Below are 26,275 nucleotides of genomic sequence, written 5' to 3'. Positions count from 1 at the left end.
CAAGGAACGTATGTCAATGTTACTGGTTTGAAATGACTGCATTTCACTGGCCACTGCAACAATACAACCTACACTTGAACATTATTGTAGGCTATGGCTATATCTAGGCTAAATATGACACCATTTTGAACACATATTGTAAATTCTTAACTGAATGTAGAATGTGGACATAGGGCAATAGTTAAAAACAAAGAAAGAATAAAGGTTACTTAATTCCAAGACACAATTATGCATAAAGGAAATGAGATAATTACCCAAAGAAATATAAATATATTTCATACTATCCCCAATCCGATATAATATTATGGGAGCGTAAATTAAGTAGTGGTTGAATATAATATATTCCTGGATCTGTTTGTTAAAATCATGCTTTTTTTCTAAAAGTATTTTATTAATGTAAATTGTCGCTAAAATAATGGGCATATTCAACACAGTGGACTGGGGAAAATAAGATTGTAGAATATCAATAACAAACTGTATTCATAACGTTAAATTTCCCCAAAAATGTTTTCAGATCAAACTGAAAGTCATATGTAAACAATGTTTACATTATTATAGCATTTGCCCTGCAAAACACAGGAACATCTGTCTTTCATTACCCATACAATAATAACATCTATTGTGTAACATCAGTTTAATTAACATTAAACCATATTTAATTAATGTTGTTGTTGTTGTTGTTGTTGTTGAAATAAGTGAGTTTCTTATGTGACTGTTCATTGATTACACTTTGAGACATGAATACTATATCCAACAAGCCAATGATCAATAAACTGGCAAGGTTGACATATAGGTACATTTTTCTTTTGGTATAGTCTTTGAAACCATTTTCAAACATTATAAAACGTGTCTGGCTTTAACTAGACAAAATTTCTTCAACCAAAACAGCAGTGAATGGTGGAATAAAGGATGCAGTACAAACAGTTTCCAATCATTGAAAATAAATCTGAATTAAAAAAGTGAAAATATATATGTATAATAAAAAAATATATATATAAAATATATATTTGTGGTGAACAAGGGGACATCAATTGCAAAGTCAATACACTGTTATTTAAGAAAAATAATACATATATTATACTTGATGAATGCCTTTACCATTACCGTCATGCAAATCAATTTACTAAATGCCAGTTTACCTGCAGTTTAATCATTTGCAATGTATGTGTTGTATCTATTATTTCATTTATTTTTGTATGTTTCATATATATATATATATATATATATATATTTTTTTTTTTTTTAATTAGAAAGGTTTAACGAATTTCAAGTTACAATTCAAAAGTTACAAAGAATCTACACCTAAATGTGTTAGTAAACTGTGATTCTTAATATAATGTGGGCCTAACGACTACTTGCGCAACAGCTGCACTTTCGAGTCAAACCCGGGGGCTCATTTTACCCTTTGAGTATCTTTACTCGGTAATTTCCGTGAGAAGCGAACAAGAACGTCCTTCACCGTGACGTCATCCTCGGAGAACCCTGCCCCCTTTCTCTTAGGAGAAGATTGTCGGCCATTTTAAGTTCATCAGTCGTCATTTCACATCGCAACTGTAGGACGGAGAACGTCAGGACTCAATTTCATCATATTTCTCTTAAAACTGTAGTGGAGCATTGCCTACTATGAACTGAAACTCTTCCTAAAATCAAATCAAGTAGATCATAGTGAAGTGACGCATAAGCCAGTAGATTCCAGTGTCGAGTTGTAATTTTTTGCACCTCAATGTAGCTAGAGGAAATGGCTGTGGAAAGCATGACTGTCCATCCAAACTCCCCAACTACCAACCACGAACACAACAGTCTCCTGACTGACGAAAGGTCGAGTAATTCTACAATCATATTTATATGAAATTATTTATTTGTCCTGTGCTTTTACACAAAAAGCCCGGGGTTTCTTTTTCTTTTTCTGTCAAAGGGATTAAACTCGCCTTTTCTGGAAAACGAGTACAGAGGTAAAGAACGCCATGTTGACACGACACCGCCAACTGGGAGGCCAAATAGCACCTGGGATAACGTTATTATTCCCTGTCTTTTATTACGTTTTCACAATCAACGATCAATCGACTTGAGCCAACTTGTCAGAAGAAAAAAAGGAGATCGAAAGAGCTGATTAACCCAACTTTCACCGTCATTCTAGCCAATTCAACGATTATAAAACATTGCTTAGTTACTAGCCCAATTTTAAGAACAGATAACTTATTTACCTTTTTAATTCAATTAATTGTGTGTGGTGATAATAACTACTATTGCCGCAGATGCCAAAAAATATAAGCGATTGTCTTCCGCAAACGTTGGGCCTATGTTGAGGCTAGCTTAGCAGCATTAGCTTTTTGGCTAATGTGACCAACTTATACAATTGGAACGAAATGCTAAGCTAATGGCTAATGTTTTGTTATTCGTAGTTCGTACACATTGTCGTTTTCAAATATATACATCTAATAATTAATCATAACGTTAAGTAATTCGTTCATTTAGCGTAACTTAAACGTTACGGTATTGCGAAGCAATGTCCCGTAATAAGCCCTAACGTTGCGCACTTAAAATAGCCATATCGACTCGTCGTCTTTCAAAACATAACATAGGAAGCTTATTTTAGCCCTCAATTTTCCTTTGACAATTGTGTTATTCCCCACGTCTTAAATGTTACCTATCTTCAAATTTCAAAGTGTTGATTTATAATTTTAGTTGCCTTTAAAACGCGTATGTGCTGCCTGCTGTCATGTATATTTGTCTAACATCAGTTTTATTCACAGTCGTGCCCACACTGACTCGTCCCAAACATCAACAAAAGTCCCCAAAAGTGTGTTAAACGTCTGCAAAGCATCCCAGAAGTGTTTCAAGTCAAACACAAAGTTCCCTTTTTCCACCTCCCCAGTTGGCAAAAGTACAGTATGGTAATCAGTTGGCCCCATTTACCAGTCCCACAGACCCCAATAGTGTCCTTAAAAGGTTAGGGGAAAACTTTTTTAATGGTTTTGAGCGCAAAATGTGAAGAAACCCTGTCACAGTAAGTATTCCCCATTTTAATCATGGCCCTTTGCTTGAGACAAGTTACCGTCTCATACACTGGGCTAATAATGTACCATAATGCATGGTAAATCATTTTGATCTAATCATCCTTTATAGATGGTATTTATCCTGTTCTCAAAATGCTCTGAACTTCCAGCAGTTGTCTTTTAGTAGGGAAGGTTCAGAAATGTTAGCATCTGTTTGATCCAATGTTAATGGTTATGGAATTTAGTTTGGTATAGACTATGTGGATAACATGTGGAATTCAAAGTACTTAGTTATCAGATACTTGTGTAGGGTTAACTTAACAACAGTTAAGCCTGTGTTTCTTTCAGGTCTGTTAAACACATGTTTTTTTGGTGGATATTAACTCTTAAAGTCTACACTGGCTGGATGGGCTAGTTTTCTGACTGAGCACAGAGAAGTTTGGATTGACCTTGTTTGCATTGTATGTTTTTTTGGTAGTTATTGGCAGCAGGTGATGTGTGTATAGTATCCCAGCCAGAGAGGCCAACAGCTCCTGCCTGTAGTGAATCCCAGCCCCTCCCTGTTCATAAAATCCTGCTTCAGTAATACAGCATATTCCGGTGTCCATTGTGACAGGTCTGTGTGTCTTGCTCAAACAGGTTGTGGTTAATGAGGAGTTACTTGGCTGTTGAGATTATACTCCTGAGTTTGACTTGTTTGAGGCAGGTAGATGAAAAGTTAACCAACTGTCAATTTTCTGCTTTTGTATTGACCTCCAGCATTGAGCCCAACAATGTCCTAGATTATTTTCTGTAACATAGAGCCGATCTCATTATTATGTGTGCGGAGCAATTCCAAGTTTTGGCTGTGCTCTAATGATAACAGGTTAACTAAATAATCTGAATTCATTTGGTGTTTAAAACCCCTAACTACCTTAAATCTGAAAGAAGAATATCTTTTCTTATAATTATATCACCCAACTTGGTAAACTTGCCTTGTGGAGCAGGCCCTGGTTCTTCAAGTGGACCACTGATAGGGTAAACAAAAAATGTTAAACCATTGACTTTACAAAGTCTGTATTTTCTGACAGATAGTTGCTCCCTTTAAATATGTGTTGGGTATTTCCTAGGACTTAATTTCATTCATTGGTAGCTGGATACAAGTTTTTGTATGTCTGTATGGGCATAGCTGTATTGCTCTGGCAGATGAACATTTTGTTTGTGAAACAAAATGAATCACTGATATTAAGTCTGATTTTTGAGATTTCCTCCCTCAGAGGAAGCTGGCATGCTGAGGATGTGGTGTGGAGCAGTGTACACACAACCCGCTTGTTTCACTCAATGTATGGGTCTCATAGGACAGAACCAGTATTTGATTCATCAAATATTGCATATTAACTAAACTAGTTCACATCACTTGCAGCCCTCTCCACACAGCACTTATCAGCTTAATTTGGGTGTTGATCTTTGTGTGGCAACCCAATCCTAATTGCTTGTAATTATAGTGTACACCTAGCTTGTTTCATTAATCATATCACATCCGAACCATTGAACACAGCACTCAAATCAGTAACCCATATAACCATTTCAAGACTACAGTCTATAGTTGGTTGTGATCAAGTTTATGGCATATTTTCTTTAAAAATGGTAGCCGCCTGGTAGGAAATAACAAGTCCTGGAAGCATTAATGCTAATGATTTTGATGTCAAACCATCACTTCTATTTTATGTTGGATTAAAAGCAGTGAGAAACATTATCCCAAATTGAATATATTCCCATTGTGTAGCTTAAATTAAGCCTTTTGCCTTTCTGTAATATTAAAATATCTTCTCTTTAACATGTCTTCCCCCCCCCTTCCTTCATCTAGCCCATAGCCACCAGTCCCTGTAAAAAGGCCTGCATGTGATCAGTGTCAATTAGGATCTCATGGTCTGGGTCTGGCCGTTGACCACAGCAACATCACATGTCATTTGTTGTATGTCCCGTTAATACTGCAGTAGAATTGGGTTCGACCTTTAGCATGAGAGTGCTTCAAAAGCCTCTCAGAAGGCCTGCTCACACTATTAATTACAAATGACCTGATGTGTTGGTTTGCACAGCAATTCAAGTAAAATCCAATGACTTTTTCTATTATATGGTTTAAATTCTATTACAAATCTGGTTTAGACTGTGCCTGTAAGCTGTTTCTCTCTTTTAAACATTTGCTGTCAGTCTTTTTCTGCATTTGATGGATGTTCAGTAGTGGCATGCACACTTTTGTATTTTAAGTTGTAGTTTTGTGTTATCATGTGGCAGCTTGTTGAGCTGATGGCGTTGACACGCAGGTGTGTAGGCCAAACTGAAGGTTTACATTATAGCCACACTACAAAGGATTCTCTGTAATTGTTCCCTAAGCTCTTTTTTTATTATACACATATATACTTTATGAAGCATTGATTGTTTGAAATGGTTTCATATGTTTAGAGACTTCTGTGCAATACATTTGATCAGTAGGGACAGGCAAACATCTGTGAGTAATAGAAGTGCTGTGTCAATACACCTGGCAGTCACATGCGCTTAAAAAAAACAACCTCTATCTTGCATTTTATGCCCCCCAGAAATAAATCACCAATCGTAGGACAGTGTCCCAATGTGCTGCGGTCTAGTCTAACAAATCTTCACACTTAAAAGCAAAGGTGCTCCAAGGGAAAATAATTTAGAGAAGGCCCTTACCAAAAATGCAACCGTTTAAAGTTAATCTTTCTAATGAACTGTCAACCTGACTGTTGACTTTTTTTTTTTTTTACTGAAAATGGAAATAATGCCTTAAAGAAGACTTGAACTACATATTTAAAGTCAACCTCCGATTCCTCTGTACTCGTTTTTATCCGTGACCATTCAAAACTAATTATGACATTTTCATTTTTAGTTTGAATTCACTATCATTTAACTATAAAGTGATGTGTTTATACCAAAACTTCAGAGGTGGGGGGACGACTGGGTTACATCCCATAAAAACATAACATTAGTAACCTCCCTTTTATTTATATTTGTGTTTTTGTTTCCATATACAGGCCGGAGGATGGGGAGCTGGAGGAGGGCGAGCTGGAAGATGATGGGGGAGAGGTGGAGGAGAAAGAGGCTGGTGGAGGTGTGTCAGCAGCAGCAGCAGCAGCAGCAGCAGCAGAAGGAGGCGGAGATGGCGTTGAAGAAGCAGGCGTAGGAGGAGGAGGTGAAGCGGTAGGGGAAGGGGCAGTGGAGAGGCCTCGGCGGAGTAAGGAGGGCCACGCCAGCAGCAACTCGGATGAGGAGAGATCCCACCGCCGCAAGAGGAAGAGGAAGAAAGAGAGGGAGCGAGAGAGGGAGAAGAGGAGGGCCAAAAAGAAACGCAAATCCAAACACAAAGTAAGACTGATGACAGCAGACCCGCCCCGCTATATTTCCCCTTCTGTCTTAATCTTAAAAAATTTCAGCACCAGGTTTATTGCCTACTAGGTTTACATGTATGAGTAATTTGCCTAGTTGTACATGGGACATTAACATAAACAAATTAAAGATTAAGACAAACAACCAAATACTGTTATAAGAAACAAAACAAAAAAACCTATACAAAATATAGAAAATTATTTACATGAAATGTGGATATAGAAAAAAATCGCCGTACAGTTTACTATGACAAAGTACTCGGACAGTGGACAGCTGTGTAGAGACTAAGAGAGGTAGCTTGTGCACAAATATTCGGAGGGTTGTGCAGATCTGGCAATACTTGAAATAAATAAAACCAAGCTCAATTGTTTGCATAGTGTGCATTAATGTAATGCATACAGTTTATACAGTGGCTGAGGGTCAGTGTCAGTCGGGCTCCCGGGCCTTGTTAATGAGGCTGGTATCAGAGGGGAACAAGCTGTTCAGGTGGTGAGAGGCTTTGGTCCTGATGTGAGTCTGTGGCTATCTACAACTTTTTGTCTAAAAAGTCTTCTTTCTCTCCCGCAGCGCCATGCCTCCTCTGATGACGACCACTCGGAGCTCAGCGACGACTCTGACTACAGTCCCAGTGAGAAGAGGAAGTACAGAGAGTACAGTCCACAGTACCCCCCTCCTGTAAGATTTGGCAAGAAAGTTTCAGTATTCCTGATCAATATTCATAATGTTTGTGTAAAGTTAGATCACCTGATATGTTTACCCCACTCTAGTCTCATGGGGGCTATGGCGGCTCAAAGAAAGGCAGCTACATGAAGATGGAAAAGCAGAGCTATGGAGGCTACGATGAATTTGAAGAAGAGAACTTTGAGGGTGAGGAAGAGGAGGAAGTAGCCGATGAAGACTACGATGACTTCACCAAGGAGCTCAACCAGTATCGCAAGGCAAAGGAGGGAGGAGGCCCACGTGGGGGACGTGGTGGGTTAAAGCGATAGTTAATAAGCTTGGTGTTTGCATATTCCGCTGCATGCCAACTTTTTTTCAAACTGCTTTTATAAAAATGTGTATTGATTTATGTAGGCTTAGTATTTTACATATACATTTCACTGGCCTTTAGGAAAACAGACTTTTAGTATAATCTATGACTGTGACAAAGCTTGGTAGCAGATTCTTCATGAGTTTCTTTCACTTTTATTTGCACATTTATGGACAAACAAATGAACATATTTGCCCAAAGTCACTGACTCTTTATCTCACTCATGTGATTTCTCTGCAGGGGGAAGAGGTCGCATGAAAACCCAGAGAGGCCGGGGACTAATGAGGGGAGGGAGGAGAGGAAGAGGAGGGAGCAGAGGAAGAGGAGGTCGAGGGGGAAGTATAGGTGGAGGAGGAAAGATGGGAGGAGAAAATGACGATGGAGACGGCTATGGAGAAGAAATGGAGGTGAGTTTTAGAATGAAGAAATATAGAGCTCTTGATTCGGTCAAACTCCAGGAAAAGAGTGGCTATTCTCTCGGTTAATTTTGTGTATTTTTCCGATTTTTTTATATAAACCTCACATTCAAGTAAACAAAAAAATATTGAAGATGTAAATATCCTTTTTTTTTCTGCGTTGGACCTACATAAAACATATTCAGTGATTGATGATAACCTTTTGCTGTCTATCATTGAGAAATCAAACTTGTTAAAATAATAATCAATATGTATTGCTTTAATATAACCTCAGCTAAAGAAAATGGGTAAAAAAGGATTCCTTTACTATGTACACTCTGTAGTCTTGCTTAACAGACATTCTACTATTCAAACGTCATATGTAATCCAGGAAAAAGAGCTTTATTACTTTTATCTAAGTTCTCTGCAATCTTAACAGTTATGAAATAACATGTGCAATTTGTTCTTACAGTATGGAGATGATGACTATGAAAACATGGGTGATGAAGACTACGATGAGTACTCGAAAGAGCTAAATCAGTACAAGAAGTCCAAAGACAGAGGCCGAGGTGAGTCTGGACCCGAAGGGCTTCTTCAGGTTCTCATCTCAAAGACTCACCGCCTGATCAACAAAGTCACCCAAATTCACTCTCTCCCACTCTGTGTTCATTTTCTGCCCCAGGGGGTAAAGGTCTCCGCGGGCGAGGGAGAGGTAAAGGAGGGCGCGGTATGCTCAGAGGAGGAAGAGGTCGAAACCGCGGGAGAGGAAGAGGCGACATGGGCAACGATGACGACAACAATGGGGACATGGACAACGGGGTAAGACTTCAGCCAGAAGTGTGCTGATACTGTTGTTCAATTACAACTGATAATTCAAAGTAGGTGCTTGCTCATGGTTTCTTCGGTGCTCATAAAGTCATTAAACATGAGCAAAAAATGTACACCAATCTTCTCTTGATGACACCCTCCTTCTGTGCTTGTGGTTTAGGATGGAGGTGGATTAGGGGATGGACCAGGACCAATGAGGAGGAATCCCAATGAGAAGCACCAGGATAAGAAAGGAAAGGCCATCTGCAAGTACTACATCGAGGGACGCTGCACCTGGGTAAGAGTCAAACATTTTCGCTGTGTCACAGTTTGGTCAACACATCATCTGCCACTGAAGACGGTACCTGTGGGGTCATGTTCTGGGTAAAGCAGTTTAGCCAGTCGATATATGGGTCAAGCTTCCTTTTCTGTTCCGGTTAGTGTATAGAGAAACACGCCATTCAAGGTTCTTTGTTGTTCCTACTACATATTACACATGCGGCCTATGTTGTTCCATGGAAGTGCAACATATCATCTTAAAACAGCTACAAATGTATGGTTAAGCTCAAATGATGCTAAATTGAAATGTATATATATGAATGCGTTTTGGCTGATGAAAGATATCCCTGGAGGGCCCGTTCTACATTTAATATCTACATTGTGATGTCTTTTGATCAACAGGGGGACCACTGCAACTTCAGCCACGACATCGAGCTGCCCAAGAAGAAGGAGCTGTGCAAGTTCTACATCACTGGATTCTGTGCCCGAGCCGACCACTGTCCTTACATGCATGATATCCTTCACCAGTGAACCCAGCAGAAAGGGGTATATTGATGAGTCACTGTTTTTGGAGTCCAATTAAAAATGGTGTGTCCTTAAATATAGACCCTTAACCTGTAACATTTGACCTGATTTGTCCAGTAAGATGTAAGTTCTAAGAAGATAAAAAGTAAGTTCTACCTAAAAATAGGTTTGCATTAAGCTCCTAATTCAAATGAATAACTCCAGGGAAAGTGTGTGAATTCTATCAATGTTTTTATGAGTGTTCTTCCTTGACTCCCATGCCACGCGAGTTCCCCTGTAAGCTGTTCCACACCACAGGGAACTGCGTCAACGGAGACGAGTGCATGTTCTCCCATGACGCCCTTAATGAAGACACCCAGGACCTGCTGAACAAGGTGGGATCTTTCTCTAGCTCTTCAGATATTTGATTAGTATTATATGTTTGTTCATGTTCTCTAAAAATCTGAAATCCAATGAGGCTCTTTAACGTCCAATAGGAACTGTTTGTTCTGAAATATTTCAGAAGAACTTATGTGTGTGTATGTTTGTTTCTCAGATGCTGGCGGAGGATGCAGAAGCGGGAGCGGAGGATGAGAAGGAGGTGGAGGAGCTGAAGAAGCAAGGCATCAATCCCCTCCCCAAACCCCCTCCTGGAGTCGGCCTCCTCCCCACCCCTCCACGGCTTCTTCCTGTAGACAACAACACAGGGGCCGGGGATTTTGGCGGGTCCGCATTGGGTGACTTTGGTGGTCCTCCTGGACCAAACCAGGGGCCCAATGCCAACAATGGCCCCCCTGGACCAGGGCATGGTCCTGGGCCAGGTCCTGGTCCTGGGCCTAACCCCTGTGTTCCCCCCCCTGTCCATGGCCCTGATGTAAATCTCTTCCAAGGTGGGCCTCCAAATCCCATTGGCCCTCCTCCCCACATGGGCCCCCCACCTCCATGTGGTGGAGGGGGTGGTGGTGCCGGGAAGAAAATCCCCTCCCTGTTTGAGATTAAAGTCCAGCCCACAGGACAGCTGGCTCACAAACTGGCCGTAAGGTAAGGAAAAACAAAAACTAGAAATAAAACAATATTTTTATTATTCTCACCTGGAGAATCTGCTGCCTGTGATCCTAAAGATGTTGTTCATTAAAAGAAGACTTCACACAGACCTGGAAAATCTAAAATATCCCTCAGGTTTAGATTTGTCTCTGAACAAAGGGGATCAGTGTTTATTAAATGTAATCAACAACTAGATGACAAACATGGCATGCTTATAAAAAGGGTTTAGTGCTTTCCCTTTAAAGTCTCTTTGAAATCCACTCCTCTTCCTCACTCCTGTTTCCTCGTCTCTCAGGGGCCAGACTCCCAGTAGTAACCAGGGTCAGACTGCAGCACCGGGACCCCAAGGGCCTCCTGGGGGCCCTCCCCCGTGCTTTCCTCCTCCAGGCATGATGCCCCCTGACATGCAGAACATGGGCCCCAACCACGGGATGAACCAGGGTCCCCCAAACATGGGCCCCCCTCCCATGATGGGAGGATTCGCCTCTGGTGACGGCCCTCCTCATGGAGGGGCCATGCCTCCAGGTCCTCCTCCGGGGGGAGGAAACTTCTTCAATAACTTCTTCCACCCGCAGGACTCAATGATGGAGGGAGTGGTGCTGGAAGGTGAGTCAGCTCGAATCAAACTACAGCCTTAGAAGCTGAGAGAATGAGGGGGGGGTTCAAAGTCAAACTGTCCACTGACGCCTGCTGTTCCCTCTCAGGTGACAGCTACCAGGGATTCTCTGGCATGGACGACAGAGGAGGAGCAGGGAACGTTGGAAATCAGTCCGGTGGCCAGGAAGGCTCTGCTAATGGAGCATCAGCCAATCAGGGAGGGATCTCTGTGCCGGACTTCCTGCCTCCAGCGCAGCGCGTCCTCTTCATGAGGATCCAGCAGAAGCAGCAGGAGGAAGAGGAGAGAGCTCGCAGGATGGCCGAGGGAGGAGCGGAGAAGAGTCGAGACGCTGAAGGTGGGGGAGAGGCACCTACTGGTGGATAGACGAGTCATTCCCGTCATAGTTTGACGTAGTGCTCCTTTGCATTACTACTTTTACATTTCCACTCTTGTTTATATCCTCCTTAAACACTGTATATCCAAATGGAGGTTCAGGAAAGTTCTAAAAAAAAAAGGAAGGGACTAAAGATAACACATTAGTGGTTACTGACAAATGTCGTATCCCATGTTCATGGTGACTTTTGATCCGTCCATGGTTCTGCTTCAGAGGGATGGTGTGCAGACGTGGCGGCCAGTTGATCAACAGCAACATGAATGTTTCACTGTGGGCGGTCCCAATATAAAATCTCAACTACACGATCAGCATCACACAAAGAAATTAGGATAATGATTTTTGAGGAGGATATTTATAGAAAGTGTTGTGGGAGGGGAGGTAAGGCTTTCTGTCTGTGTGGCAATTATTTACATTCCAAATGATAGTGAAGGAAGGTGGATAGTGTCTTTAATGATAACTATACTGAAGTTTTGATGTACTTATCCATAGATAAAGTGCAGCCTACATAACATTGAAGTTATGAAACCAATCTAATATATAAGCTTGACAATAACTGCATACAGAACAGAATGCTAGCCTCCAAACTGTTTCTATATAAATATTTTTTTACTAAAAAACAAACCTTTTCTTCAGTCTTTTTACTCTTTTCACTGCTTTAAAACAATGTCTCTCTCCTTTGAAAAGTGCTTGCTACATTTCCTGAGTAAGCTGAATGAACTCAGACATAGTGTGATCAGGATCGATAGCAGACTCAGTCAGCTGTTGGTTGGGAGCCCTGTAGTTTCTGAGTTTCCTGACAAACGTTTAAACAATCCTCCTGTGTCCTTGTCTCCCAGGTGACTCTGGGAACTGGTACTCCAGTGAGGATGAGGACGGAGGGGGCAGTGTGACCTCCATCCTGAAGACGCTCCGTCAGCAGACCCAGGCTCCTCCTAAATCTGACGGCCCCCGGAGCGACCCTCGCCTCCAGAAGGCCTCTCCCGCTAACCCTCTGCCGCGACCCGCAGACCCTCGCATGGCTCGGGACCCGCGCCTGGCCCGTGGTGCAGACTCAGTTGACTCCGCCCACCCCATGCCCACTCTACCCTCCCCTGGAGCCCCTGCAGACCCCAGGTTAGCCCGGATGGCTGCTGCTGTGTCGGCCGGACCCCCCCCTCACGTGCCCATTGCAACGAAACCAGAGCCTCCTCTGGTCTACAAGCCCCCGCCGCTAACAACCCCGGTGGCGGAGGAGGAGGAGACGGAGCGGGTTCTACGGGACAAACCGGTGCCCATTCCTCTAGACCCGCTGATGGGCATGGCTCTGAGAGACCCCCGATCCCAGCTGCAGCAGTTCAGCCACATCAAGAAGGACGTGGTGCTCCTTATGCCGGCCTTCATCAAGACCATCACCTGGTCTCCGGAGGACCTCCTCCCTGTCCCGGTCCCAAAGCAGGACCTCCTCCCACTCCCACCTGGCATCCCCCCCGTGTCCTCCGTAGAACCACGTCTGACCCGCGCTCAGCCGCCGCCCCTACCGTCGCTCCCTCACTCGCATCCCCCTCCCCTTCACCCTCACCCCCCGCCCTCCTCCCTGGACCCCCCCGCTCCCTCCTCCACCATCCCAGACTTTGAGCTGCTGTCTCGTATCCTGAAGACTGTCAACTCCAGCCCATCCCAGACCCCCTCCCCTCCTCTCCTAATCCCCCCTATTCTGCCCATGTCGCTCCTAGGTCCACCTCCCTCCATGCCCCCCCCACCTGTAGAAAAGCCAGTCGACCCCCGTATGTCTCGCAAAAGCCTCTTGGACCCCCGTCTCCAGCCTCAGAAGTCGGCACTGAAGCAACCCTCTGAGCCCCTTCCCCCCCCTGTACCCTCTGCCTCTCCAGCACCACCGTCCAGCTCCTCCACCCCTCCCATCGCCCCCTACGACCCAAGGATGTTCTCCTCAGGTGGGGCAGGCCGCGGTGTGGGGGCCGGGCCAGCAGGGGGGGCCAGCGTGCTGAGCAACATCAGTCTGTATGACCCGAGGACTAACAAACCAGGCAGCCCTGGGGCCGGCTCTAACAACTCCCCCAACTCAGCCAGCACTGAGTCTAAACCCAGTGACCCCCCGGCGGCTAAACCCAAGTCCAAGGAGCCCCTGTTCGTCAGGAAGTCTGCTCTCGACCAGCCAGAGCCGGAGAAAAGTTCAGAGCAAGGAACCGACCGATACAACAGCTACAACCGGCCCCGGCCCAAACCCGCACCCTCGCCCAACTCCACAGCTCAGGGGGGTCCTGCAGGCGCTGCCGCAGTAGGTCAGGGGCCTCCAGGAGCTTCTGGGGATCAGGGGCCCGCGGGTGTTCACAACCTACCAGTGTCCACTTTATTTGGTGCGGTGAAGCAGGCGGCCAAACCCGGCGGGACGGGGAGCCCGTTCGGAGGGAGCAGCCCGGTGCAGGCGGAGCTGAGCGCGGCGGAGCAAGACAAGGCCTCACTGAAGGACGTGTTCAAAGGCTTCGACCCCACTGCCTCGCCCTTCTGCCAGTGACCCCCCCAACCCCCCAGACACTGAACCCTTACCCCCATCCTGATGCGGGCTGATGGCTTGTTTTAACATTTGAACACTGAACTGAGAGAGAAGCGCACTGAGGCAGCTGCCTGAGACTGGTTAAGGAGACAAACTTTTGTGAACAAACTGATGATGTGTTTCATGCACACACACGCACACGCACACGCACATGCGCACACACACACACACACACACACACACACACACACACACACACACACACACACACAATGACTCAGACACACACATTTAACCACAGTGTTGGATTCATATTCTATAAAAAGACTCCTGCGTTGTGGGAAAGGTTTCAATTTAAATCTCTAAAGCTCTATTTTAAACAAACGCATTGATGTATAAATAAATGTATCTTCTTCTTCTCAATGCTTTATGAAAACAGTTATTTACAGAGGCAGCAAATACACATTTATATGATGTACGTTTTAGCTTCACGTTTCTCTTTTCATCCTTTTCATTTGTTGCTACATTTTTTCCTCACCTTTAAATCGGTTGACTTCTGAATTAGTTTCAACAGATTTGTGGTGTTTGTGTCACTAAATGAGGCGACTCCATCACTGATCAGAAACACCTGACCCTGTATTGTATTGCTCTGCCTCTGCACCCCTCTCTGCATTCATTTTTCATTCTGACCCATGTCAAAACATTTGCAAATACCTAAATCTATATTCACCTTTTTCTTTTGTATTTATTTTGCTACGTCTTTGCACTTGTCAGTCTGTGTCCTCTGAGGGCTGTTATTAATGTTTTTAAATGTCTGTAGCTCCTTTAGCTGTTCATATACTGTTAAAGTTCAGGTGTTTACCTAAAACAGGTAAATGCTGGTACATGAAGTGAGCGCCTCTATAACCACTACTCCACTGTCGTACTGCAAAGATACCGTACCGTCATAGAATCATTTGCACACTCTCAGCATCACTTTGTAAGTCTTTGGCTTTAGTGTCTGCTGACGGTGCGACAATCAGAAACTAGACTTAATGTTATTAATGCATGGACCTTGCATTGATCTGTGTAGGAGCTCTGCATAAAGAGGACCATGTCATTCAGACAGCAGAGCTTAACACAAACTGTGTTAGGACATGGCTCTGTCAGGCTCTCAGATGAAGAGGTGCACACTTCATGGTGGAAATGTTTGGTCGTGATGGATTCACAGTTTGGATGACGTTTTTTTTAATAGTTTTTTTCCTTTCACTATAAACATGGTCAGGTGCAGTGTATGAATCAGGGTGAGGGTCAGCAGTCGTTCCCCCTTTGCCTGCTCATTAGCTTGTTTGAGAATCTGTAAACACAGTCACTAGAGGAGCCTTTCGAAGTGTTTTCTGACTTCCACAAGGTTCCAGGATTGACCGTCTTATATATAAATGTTGATCATTTTAATATATTTTTTTATACTTAGGTAAATATACTTCCTCACTTGACATTTTTGAACTGAATCATTTTATATGTTCGGAGAATGTGATTGACCTCAGTGGGACAACCTGTAACCGTGTGAAGAGAGGGGAAATGTATTTTTTTATTTGGTTTTGTGTGTAAAGATTCACTATGTCTCCCTTATGTAAAGAGGAAGAGTTACAGATATACGAGCGTGGAAGTTACTGTTGATTTGTTCTTTCCTTTAACAGATTTTTTGTATTGTGAGTTGGTTTTCTTTTTTCCCTGCTATGTACATTTGACCAGTACCCTGTCTTTGAAGGAGTGGTGTTTTCTAACTGTAGGTGAGGTTGTTAAAGTATTTAAATAAAGTTGATACATGATCAACCACTAAAAACTGTGTGTGTGAGAGTTTATTTATTTAAAGAGCCATTTTGGTACCTAAATCTAAATAGTCATGGCCAGTCTTTTGTTGTCTTCAGACCAAAGTTTCTCCATCTTTCATACAACTCGTCATAGAGCCCCATGGATGCTGTGTGTCTATAAATGTATCATTCTGTTATTTTTATAGGGTGTTGACAGCAGACATGGCTAAATATGTAGAAGTTTCCATGTATTTCAGCATAAGAGGGTGAAAAAACAACCCTTTTGTTTTATTATGTTCTCATGTCCTCTTAAATATCCAGTTTGAATGGTATTGTTTAACGTTTATTTTTCCTGTATTTTCTGAATGCACCATACATGCTTATTTTAAGCAAAGAGAAACAGATGGGTGGAGTTTAACAAATCAGGAGCTAAACTCCACCCGGCCTGCTCAGTGAATGGACCTTTCCTTCCTCGGACTATTTACATTTTATCCCCTGTTGTTCTGGAAATATTAATCGAGAATGACCTTTAACCGAAAATCCTAAATCCCATCGTTCATCACTAACTGTGTTGCTGTCACTTTTCCTGATAATGTTCCTTTCTATCTTTAGGCTCCAGTGGCTCTTGGATCGGCCCCCCAGCAGCATGCAGCCTGTTTCCTGGTGCGCTTCGATCCTTTAGTGACTCACTTCCTGTTCCCCTCCCATCCTGAAACACTGGCTCCAGGAACACAAACTATTCATTCAGTACCTCAAAGGTTTCCTATCACACACACACACACACACACACACACACACACACACACACACACACACACACACACACATGCTCTGAGCTGCCAGCTCATAGCTACATGTTGCACCTCTGTTGACCTTCAGAACAACTGGTACCCCTTATGGGTTCTGCTAAATATTGTTTTGCATGACAATTGTATGAGAAAAACATTCCATTGGTGCAACAACACCTTCAAATCTCATACTGCCGGTGCTGCACCACCTGTTTTCACCCTCTGTCTGAAACGAGAGCCCAGTCTGCTCTGAATGGTTACCTGGCCGGCTCTGTTGTGATTGGTCAACCGCTTAGAGCTGTCCCGCCCCTTAGCCCACGTACAATGTGTTGGAGAAGCACGAGTGTTACATGGTGATGTCATTATGTTCCTGAAGTAAACAAAGGAGTCCAATTCGGGCCTGCATAGGAAATGAAGTATCCACTGTTGACATGAACCTTGGGAAATCCTACATTGTTCGTGGTCAAAACATATTCATCTGAAAAGTAATTGAAGCCGACTTAAGAAAGTAGTTCAATTCAATACAGTACAATATTAACTTATGACATTGTGAAGAGTACAAGTAAAAATTGTCAAAACATGGAAACTCTCAAGTAAAGAACCTCACATTTTTACTTTAATACAGCTCATGAGTTAATGTAATTAGCAGATCTTGTACTTGAGTAAAAGTAGAAGTACTCAGGTCTTGTACTTGAGTAAAGTAAGAAGTACTCAGATCTTGTACTTGAGTAAAAGTAGAAGTACTCAAATCTTGTACTTGAGTAAAAGTAGAAGTACTCAGATCTTGTACTTGAGTAAAAGTAGAAGTACTCAGATCTTGTATTTGAGTAAAGTAGAAGTACCAGAGTGTAGGAATACTCTGTCACAGTAAAAGTCCTGCATTCTAAATGTTCCTCCAGTGAAAGTAGAAAGTACTCTCATCTAAATGTACTTAAAGTAGAGACAGTAAAAGTAGTCATTGTTTGATTGGTCCATTTCAGAATAATATCTCTGATATGTTTTATAATTATTGATCATTAAAGTGTTCTCAGAGCTGGTAAAGGTGCAGCTAGTTTGAATGGCTTTGTATACTGCAGGGTAGCTGCTGGATTTACTCCAGGTGAACTAAAGTCTGATTTAAGGGCTGATTATATTTACCATCATTAATCCAGATCTGTAAAGAAACTAAAGGGATTAAATACATGTAGTGGAGAAAAAGTACACCATTTACCTCTGAATTGTAGTAGTAAAAGCACAAAGTGGCAACAAATTGAAATACTCAAGTAAAGTACTGTCACTTCCCACCTCTGGTAATTAGTCATGTGATGATAACTGAGAACCTGATTATCCAAACTAACCTATAGTGTGTGATACAGGATGAGGTCACATGTGTGGACAGGTTTAACCTCATACTGTACCTGCCTTATGAATCACTTCCTTCCCCACAAACTAATCCTGGATAAATCTGTAATATACGTTCAGTCGGTGGATTCCTGTACTGTGCAACCATCAGACCCTCTGTGAGCACATCATATGAGGAATAGTTTTGCTTTGAGTCAAACTCCACCATGTTTTGACTAGAACTCTGTGCGGGTTCATCATCATGTTCTAATGGTTTAGTTAAATCTCTTTTATCACAAAGAGTCTGTTTTTTCATTTTATTTACTAAATCATGAGGAACAACATGCTCAAAACATACAGGAGACAACCATCATGTGTGTATAATCGCACATACAAACACATAGTCACTGCAGTCAAACTAAAACAAGTTACAACTACTTTTTTATTAATGTTTGAGTATGAGTCTAAACATGTGACAAACATTTAACAGCTAAAGTTTATTGTCACCCCCCCTCCATGAAAAAACAAAAAAAGATAGTGCCTGCCGGAGGCTTATGCAATAGATAAAACAGAGCGCCAAAAAAAAACACAAGACAAAAGAAACACAAGACAGTAGAACATGAAACCGTTTATTAAAACAAAGCAATAAAGAGGAGCACAGGAACATTCAGAAACTACACTAAAGATCAGTGTATAAATCCTCTAAGTGGTTTATACACTTTACCACCCCCCCCCCCTCCTAAAGGGCATCCACTGTTTTTTAACAGCAAATATTTAACATCATTATCATTTTAATTGCGACAAATTAGTTAGATTAATCTCAAAATAGGACATCTTCTATCTGCCACAGCTGTATTTATTTATTTAGTTCATATTCTGTTCACATTTTAAAACAGCGTAGCCTTTATGCATGTCTTTCCCGTCACTTCCATTCATCTCCCAGGTGTTGCCCCCAGATAAAGACTGTAGCCAAACGATGTTAATAAAAACTAAAAACGTTCAGTTTAATGTTGTACTTTTAATATACTGTATGTTATACTTTAGTTTCTCCAGTAACAGACATTCAATTTTAGACAGCAGTGTCTCACAACTGTAGATCACAATTAAAGCATGACAATAACTGTAACATTGGGAAGTGTGTGCCTGGACAACGTTGGGAAACGATGTGAAACACTCCTGGGCCCTGCGCTGTTTCACTCCTGGTGTTTCCCTGCCGGAGTCCAGGGTGTTCATGGCATGTCTCAACAGTAATCTGCTTAGCTCATGTCCGGGGAGGCTACCTGTGTTGAGGATATATTTAGAAGAAGTGATCCTCTTAGAGGACGACTTCAGCTGGGATTTGGAGATTGCCGCCTGTCTGCTGCATTTGTGGGGGCGCCATGTGAGAATACCAACATCAATGGATGGGATTTATTTTCCATTTAAATGATGTGTCTGTGTGACTCATGTCCCTGGGAATCATTGCTTAACAAATGACGGCTTTATGGAAATAATGGAGATTTATTCCACTTAAGGCTTCCTCTGCTCGTAAACAATTAAACAGCATTTAACAGCAGCTCATCTCATCTGCGTCAAACAGAAAACAACAGCAAAGCCCACAGTGTTTCCTGTCATAGTTTGCTCGGCCCGGCGCCCACGCTGTCCGGACTAGGAGTCTGTCTGTCTGACTATGAGTTACTTTATGCAAGCTGCTCCAGATAAGAGCGTCTGAAAAATGTACAACTGTTGATTCCCACTCTGTCTCTGTCTTATTACACACGAGCTGACAAGCTCACTTCACTGTAACATAACTGACCTTCAAATCCAGAGAAACTGCATCATCAGTTTGCTGAAATATATCTCACCCTGTGTTTTCCTGTACCATTTCTAAATAATATTTAGGATTTTTTATCACTCTGTTTTGTAGGAACAGTATGTGCCGGAGCTGACATCCCAGCAGATTAAGCAGCACATACATCACTGTGTTATCAGAGATAGAAGTTATATTAGTGTGTGTAGCTGGAGAGGACCTCAAATGGCAGCTTTTTTGCTGTGTCATGTAGCCTGATTGCTTTTTTGAATGGCAATATGTAATAACATTTATTCAGTCAGAAATGTACCCCACACCAATTACATCTTTTGGTGAAGCAGTCTGGCAGAAATACATTTAATGTTATATTAGAATGGACCAGATTAAGAGTAAAACTTTTAAAATTGTTTATAATTTCACGCCAGGTCTCTACAGTTGTATCCATCAGGGCAACATTTTGTGGTTGAGGCTGTTAGAAAGTCGCATCAATAAGATGTGTTTCAGTCTGCCCTTATTTTGGATTCTGCTCTTCTGAGAAATGCACAAAGTTTTTCTTACAGTGTAAAAGTAAGCTTGTTTTGATATCCCTTTGTCTGCAATAATAAAGCATCAGTGCAAATAAAACGTTGACCTCAGCACAGCCTGTCTGCACAAACACTTCAGGGTCAGCTGTTATATTCAGGGAGAGATACACAGTTTACTGTTACCATGCAAGCATCCACACACTCTGTATCAAATCAATCACATTAGGACAAACTATTGAGTTTTACAAGGCAAGTTTTCAGATTTGAAAGTCTTAAGAACCTTAGCAACCAAAGACCTAGTTAGCGTGAATACTGTTTAAGTTTGGAATATACCTCAGTTTTTAAACGTTGTTTCCTGACTTTTCAGAAGATCTGACTTTTGATCACCTGAAAATAGTTTGTCCATAAAGTGCAGGTTCACAGATTGAGAATCAGAAATCCTTCATTTGACCCACGGTGGGGACATTAACAGTGTCACAGCAAAGGGGACAGTGCAGATAAAAAAGGCTATATAAAATGAGTAGAGTAACACGTTAGTAAAATCAAAATTCGAATAGGTACACATCCAAGGTGATAATAAATTATTAGCAGCATTATAAAAGTTAATGATGAAAGGTATTGAAGTAGCAGCAAGTAGTACCAAAACCTGAGTTTTCAATCAAAAACATGGGATGCTTTTCTCTGTTGCTGCCTTGCTTTCTTCTGTAAAAGCATTTTTACTCACAATTCTCTCCTTCTCGTTACATTGTCTTCTTTTCTGTATAAACTTGAACCATTGTTTCAAACAACACAGAGTGTTTACAACAAAACAAGGTCAGCCCTTATTCTTTTATTTCATACAAAAAATATCAGACAACAAAATGAAACAAATGAATAAACCAATGTCAGTATCTAGGAGTGGCAAAACACTGACCTTACTGGCAAACACAGGCAAGAAAATGATTTTATTGACTACTGATTTTGTTTTACAATGGCTCTATATTCTAAGATCATTGTAAACAGTACATTTAAAGTATTTGTTGTATTATTTGCATTTTTGGTGTTCTATTTAGAAGTATTTGGTGTGCTTGGGGTTGATTCAGTTTCACAGAACCTCCCACGTCATCCTGATCCAGAGAACAAATGATTGTTTGCTGCCTGAGACGCAGAAATGGGAGTTTACTGACCTTGAGAAACTGGGATAGAGAAAACCTCTAGTCAGTGTTCAGCGTGGCCTTCAGCTGCAGAGCTCTGATGAATAGATCGGCAGTCTGAGGTTGGGGTGTACAAACTGACATCACTGTGTTGGTATGTATCTGCTCCACATGTGACAGGGGCCTTTGTGGTAGCCTCATGCTTGCGGTGCCTGTGTGAGTGCCTGTGTGAGTGTGTGTACATGACATATTCCTATAAGTCTGTGCTGCTGTGTTGAACCTCACACAATTCAGTGTTTTTGCCTGCTGTATGTCTGTTTCCATCCTGCCATTTTACAGAAAATACACCTCAATCTTTTCCTATCAAAGCAACATGAACGTGTCATTTTACACCAATCAAAAGTATTTAATGAGAAATAAACATCTATTGAAATACAACTTATTCCTGACAGCAGTTAGAACGTTGAAAAAGAGAGGACTGTAATAAGTCTGTCCATTCAAGCAACAGCCTGTCTACTTACTGTCCCCCCGCATTCAAGTTCATAACAATAACTTTAGAATAGTTGTGCCAACTTCACAACTATTTTCATTGGAAAAGAGTTATAAAATTTGAAGAGTGATTCAGTAAAAATCTAGCTTACTTTAGCTGGCTTCTTCAATATTACTTCTTGAGCATTAAATGGAGATAACTACAAAATCCTGCCATTGACCAACAAATGTCTTAACAATGTGAGCCACTATGGCAAGGACGCACTGTGAAGTCCAAAACAAAAGAATCTTATGTTTGAGCTGATGATGCATCATGCAGATCTTATCAGATAATTTAAATTGCAGTGCAAAGCCTTTTGATGGGGTTCCCTGCATGTTTTGTCAGTGTGCTTACATATTTGGGTATTTTCAAGTTCGGGTTCAAGATCATTTTATACTTGTATGTACTGTACTTTTTACATTGCATTGACGGTGTTATACAGCTTAAATTTCTTTATAAATTACACTTTGTACGCACAAAAGATATATGAAGTATGATGTTTGATGTAGATTAAACTGACCCAACATTATTTGAGAACATAAAATAATGAGTTGACAGAAAATTATTTCCCTATAATATGACGTGTGTAAAAAATATTCAACAATTCCAGCTTCTCAAATGCTGCTAATCATTTAAAATATTATTATAATTATTTATTTATATTTTTGCGTTTTTTCTGCAATTACTACTTTTACTCGAATATGTTAAGTATATTTTGCTGATCATACTGAAATAATTCTGCTATTCTAACATGTACAATTCTACAAATATTATTTTTACAGGTTATGGAGTATTTTTACACCGTGGTATTAGTACATTTACTTTTGAGGATCTGAATCGGTCATCCAGCACTGAAAATAAATGTATATATCCTGACATGTGAACGGGTTGTAACCAGTGGGAAACATTCATCTTTGTTTATCAATCAAAATCAGGAATTAAAGCAGCTTTAATCAATGCATTTATTATAACAATGGAACACACAACTCTTTGTAAAATAGTATATTTTAATGTTTTAGTGAAGAAGTCACACATAAACACACTTTTTTATAGCAGCTTTTAGCTCTGTTTGGTTCACTATTGCAACTCTGATTATGGTTTGCCTGTGTTTTCAGCCCAAAAACTCAATGAAACCGCTTTATGCTTCTTGATCAGTAGAGAAGAGCAGAGATCTAAAAGAGAGTTCATATTTTATGGCTACATTCACCAGTTTGACATAAAACTTGTGTTTGCATTCCCGATGTGCTCTTCCAGTTTGCATTTAAAACCCCTGAGTAGAAATGCAGAATATCCTTGAAACAGTGCCATGTTTTTGCTCGGCTGAGGAGAGACTGTTGTTGTATTTTTTAGAGCAAAGTGTTATTTAGCTGTGTGAATTTAACAGCATGATCACTTTGGCCAAAAGAAAGTCAAGTTCCCATGTGGACCCCCCCCCCCTCCCACACACACACACACACCCTGCTTCCTGTCCATGCTGAAAGAATTTCAGCCATCCCTGCTCTCATCCTGAGAAGACTCCTCCTTTCCTTTCCTTTCCTTTCTTCAAAATCCCTTCCCTGTCCTGTCCTTTTCCTCTCCCTCCTTTCCTTTCTTTCTCTTTTCACTGAGGTTACTTTAGTTCAGGTCCATTGCTTCCACTCCAGGCTTGGTGATCACTCTCATGGCTTTCATCAAAACAAATTCTTTCCATATCTCCTCCTGTTTTCCTCTTCATGCTCTGAGCTGGTCAGAGTGGGATAACCCATTTCTCCTCCTTGATGGATCACTTTTCTAACAAACTAAACAATACTGTGCTCTACTGTCAAAAGTCAAAAGGAACATTATACTCTTAGTCAGTCTGCAGGGAAACATAGTTCCCTTTCCCTTTGTATATCTACAATCATCTATGAATTGATAGTTAATGTCGTCATTCCAGTGTTGAGGGTTTTTCAGCGTCCTGAACTGGTGAAACCTGCTAAAATCCTGCAGAAAATGTTCAGAAACCTCAGCATGACACACTATTTCTATGTTTCTGCTGCTGCTGTTGCACCACTTGGTTTTGATGGGTCAGTAAAAATTCATCTTGCGTAACTTGTTTTTATTCGAAGGTTATTCTTTGGTTGGATGAAGTCAGTTTATTAACATCTGGTGAGTGTAATACGAGAGGATTTATTTGATAGTGGCTCCGCTGGTGTTCATGCTATTTTCTTAATGTTTATCTACAAAGTAACAGTCGACAGAGCATGCTCAGAAAAACTGTAATTTCCAAAGAATCAAGGGAATGTTAATTTTCCAGAATGAGTCCACAATAAGTAAGAGTAAAACAAGAATTAAAACAAATATGTGTTATCCTTAATTTAGAGCATGATTCCCCCTCGGAAATGAGCCATTCTGGCCATGCTGCTTCTTGCGTTGCTACACTGTAGTATCAGGCTGCTACTTATATGTTTCTCAAACTGAGATTAAGTTTACCCACTGGAGGACTCAGTTTAGTAAACTCAGGGGAACAATTTTCGGTGACATTGATGCAGCTTGTGGTGTGCCGGGCCTGTGGTCGTCCTCCGTTCCCAGAGACTCCCAAAATCAACAGCTTGACTTCCTGTTGTGGAGCGGACTGAACCAATCCATGGGACAAATTTAAAGCTGCCATGTTCCCTAAATACACATTTAGTTGGAATTACCTTCAGTGAGTGTTATTTAACAATGGGCATGCACACTTTACACCCATTTTTAGTTCACAGAGCAGGGGCCCGATGTGTACTGTACACACACACACACACACACACACACACACACACACACACACACACACACACACACACACCTCATCCCTTTTGGAAGTTTTCCAGCATCAACGAGGCATGAGTTGGATGTTTGTTTGTCCTGCAGTTTGGCTGTTAAGGTTCCCAGGTCTAATCTGTCTGTCAATCACTCGCACATAAACACATGTGTTTGTACTGCCTCCCCCCGCATATTAACTAAGTGACCTTAACCCTTGAACCAAATCTTAAAGGAAAAGTTCCACATTTTGAGAAATACACATGTTCACTTTCTTGAATTGTAATGGAAGAATGAAACCTAGATGTGCAGTTACCAATCAAGTGGTACAACTGGCAATAACTGCGTATCTAGATAGAGGATAGATATCTACGTATCTAGATGTGCAGTTACCGGCAGCAGTCATCAGCTAATTTAGCTTAGCATAAAGACTGGAAGCAGGGGAAAACAACCAGCCTGGCTACGATCACCTCAACGCTCCCGAACCATCTCGTATCCTGCTGAATCTGTACAAAAAAAATATGCTTACAAACAATTCTGTCAGACAATGTTTGGTATGTACTAATAACTATTTGCAGTTTCTGCTGGTTGTGGGGCAGTAAATCCCCTGTAAATGTATATTTTCTGACTTAAAAAGAATACATATTTTATATATATGTAAATGTATTTGTTTTAAAGGTATACGGATGGATTTAGTTTCTTTAGATAGCGTCAGGCTAGCTGTTTTCCCCTCTTATCAGTCTTTATGCTGGGCTAAGTTAGCTTCTGGGGTTTGCTAATATTTAGCCTACCAGACAGATATGAGGGTCATGATTGAATCTTCTCCTTTACCGTCCCCCAAAGTGTTGTACTATTACTTAAACCATAAAACAGTGCTGCAAAGACAAAATCCTACTAGTTTCTACTTTCCAAACCATCTTCCGCTCTAAAGATACAGACTGTGTCCCTGCTTGTTTCAGACTCGGTGATAAGTAAGAGGTGATCATCCGGCCACGTCCCTTCCTCCCTTTCTCTGCCTTTGTCTATTTCTGTGTGTTTGTTCCAAGCAGGGCCAGGGCTCTGACCCTCCGTAGGACCCATGAGCCTTGACAGAGAGGAGGGGGGAGGCAAGGAAGTAGAGAGGAAAGAGAGAGAGAGATACAGGGAGGCCAGAAGAGAGGAGGGGAGGATTGTGGGAACGGAAGGAGGCTAGAAAGTTTGGAGGATCAGCCTGGATGGGGACGATGAGGAGGGACGGGTCGGAATGGGTTAACCATGTTGATATTGTGCATCTCTAAATGTGTTGGTGAATGTCTTAACCTTTGCATGCTTTCATTTTTGTTATAGCCTTCCATAAAGGCAGATGGGGAAGTGAATCGGTGCTGTTTACATGTGAGTGTTTATGTCAAAAGCAAGTATTTTAAGGCTGGCCTGACACATTTACGGTGTCCTGTGTTATTTTGCCCTCGGCCCTCTTACATCACTCATTGTTTTGCTTTCCACCGCTGGCTCAATCTGGGAAACACTGCTGGAAAATCGAAGAGGTTCTCTGCATTTACAGTCCCAGCACAGCAGCATATAAGCTTTTCATTTCCCCTGGGGTCAAAATGAAAAGCTGTAAAGCTTAATTGATAATAAATAATTGTCTAATTTGAAACATGTCACCTAAGGAGAGTAAAAGGACACTTTGGGAGCTGATAATTAGCGAAACAATTATTTGTTCCAGTTCCTTACCTCTATA

General features: G+C 41.6%; 1 protein-coding gene across 2 annotated transcripts; it reads left to right on the top strand.

Annotated features, from left to right (window-relative positions):
* The first annotated feature begins 1,538 nt into the window (after positions 1-1,538).
* On the top strand, positions 1,539-14,162 carry zc3h4 (zinc finger CCCH-type containing 4). Of its 2 annotated transcripts, none has more exons than XM_063906752.1 (14): positions 1,539-1,818; positions 6,029-6,359; positions 6,948-7,055; positions 7,148-7,352; positions 7,651-7,817; positions 8,278-8,374; positions 8,488-8,624; positions 8,794-8,910; positions 9,294-9,405; positions 9,681-9,790; positions 9,952-10,436; positions 10,735-11,045; positions 11,144-11,392; positions 12,268-14,162. In XM_063906752.1, the coding sequence occupies exons 1-14, from the start codon at positions 1,739-1,741 to the stop codon at positions 13,941-13,943; spliced, it is 4,185 nt and encodes a 1,394-aa protein (XP_063762822.1). In that variant the 5' UTR covers positions 1,539-1,738; the 3' UTR covers positions 13,944-14,162. The 2 variants fall into 2 exon arrangements, with proteins under 2 accessions (XP_063762822.1, XP_063762824.1); XM_063906754.1 differs by lacking the exon at positions 1,539-1,818 and adding an exon at positions 1,836-3,007.
* The last annotated feature ends 12,113 nt before the right edge of the window (positions 14,163-26,275 follow it).

The sequence above is a fragment of the Eleginops maclovinus genome, chromosome 18 (assembly GCF_036324505.1).
Source record: "Eleginops maclovinus isolate JMC-PN-2008 ecotype Puerto Natales chromosome 18, JC_Emac_rtc_rv5, whole genome shotgun sequence".
NCBI classification, from domain to species: Eukaryota; Metazoa; Chordata; class Actinopteri; order Perciformes; family Eleginopidae; genus Eleginops; species Eleginops maclovinus.
Note: the sequence above shows the minus strand (reverse complement) of the source record. Positions and strands in the feature narration are given on the sequence as shown.

Bases quoted from the DNA above. Each gene is read 5' to 3' on its own strand.
- zc3h4 (XM_063906752.1), top strand. From the start codon at position 1,739: ATGGCTGTGGAAAGCATGACTGTCCATCCAAACTCCCCAACTACCAAC. The intron at 1,819-6,028 runs GTCGAGTAATTC...TTCCATATACAG, and splicing joins AGTCTCCTGACTGACGAAAG to GCCGGAGGATGGGGAGCTGG. The intron at 8,625-8,793 runs GTAAGACTTCAG...CTTGTGGTTTAG, and splicing joins ATGGGGACATGGACAACGGG to GATGGAGGTGGATTAGGGGA.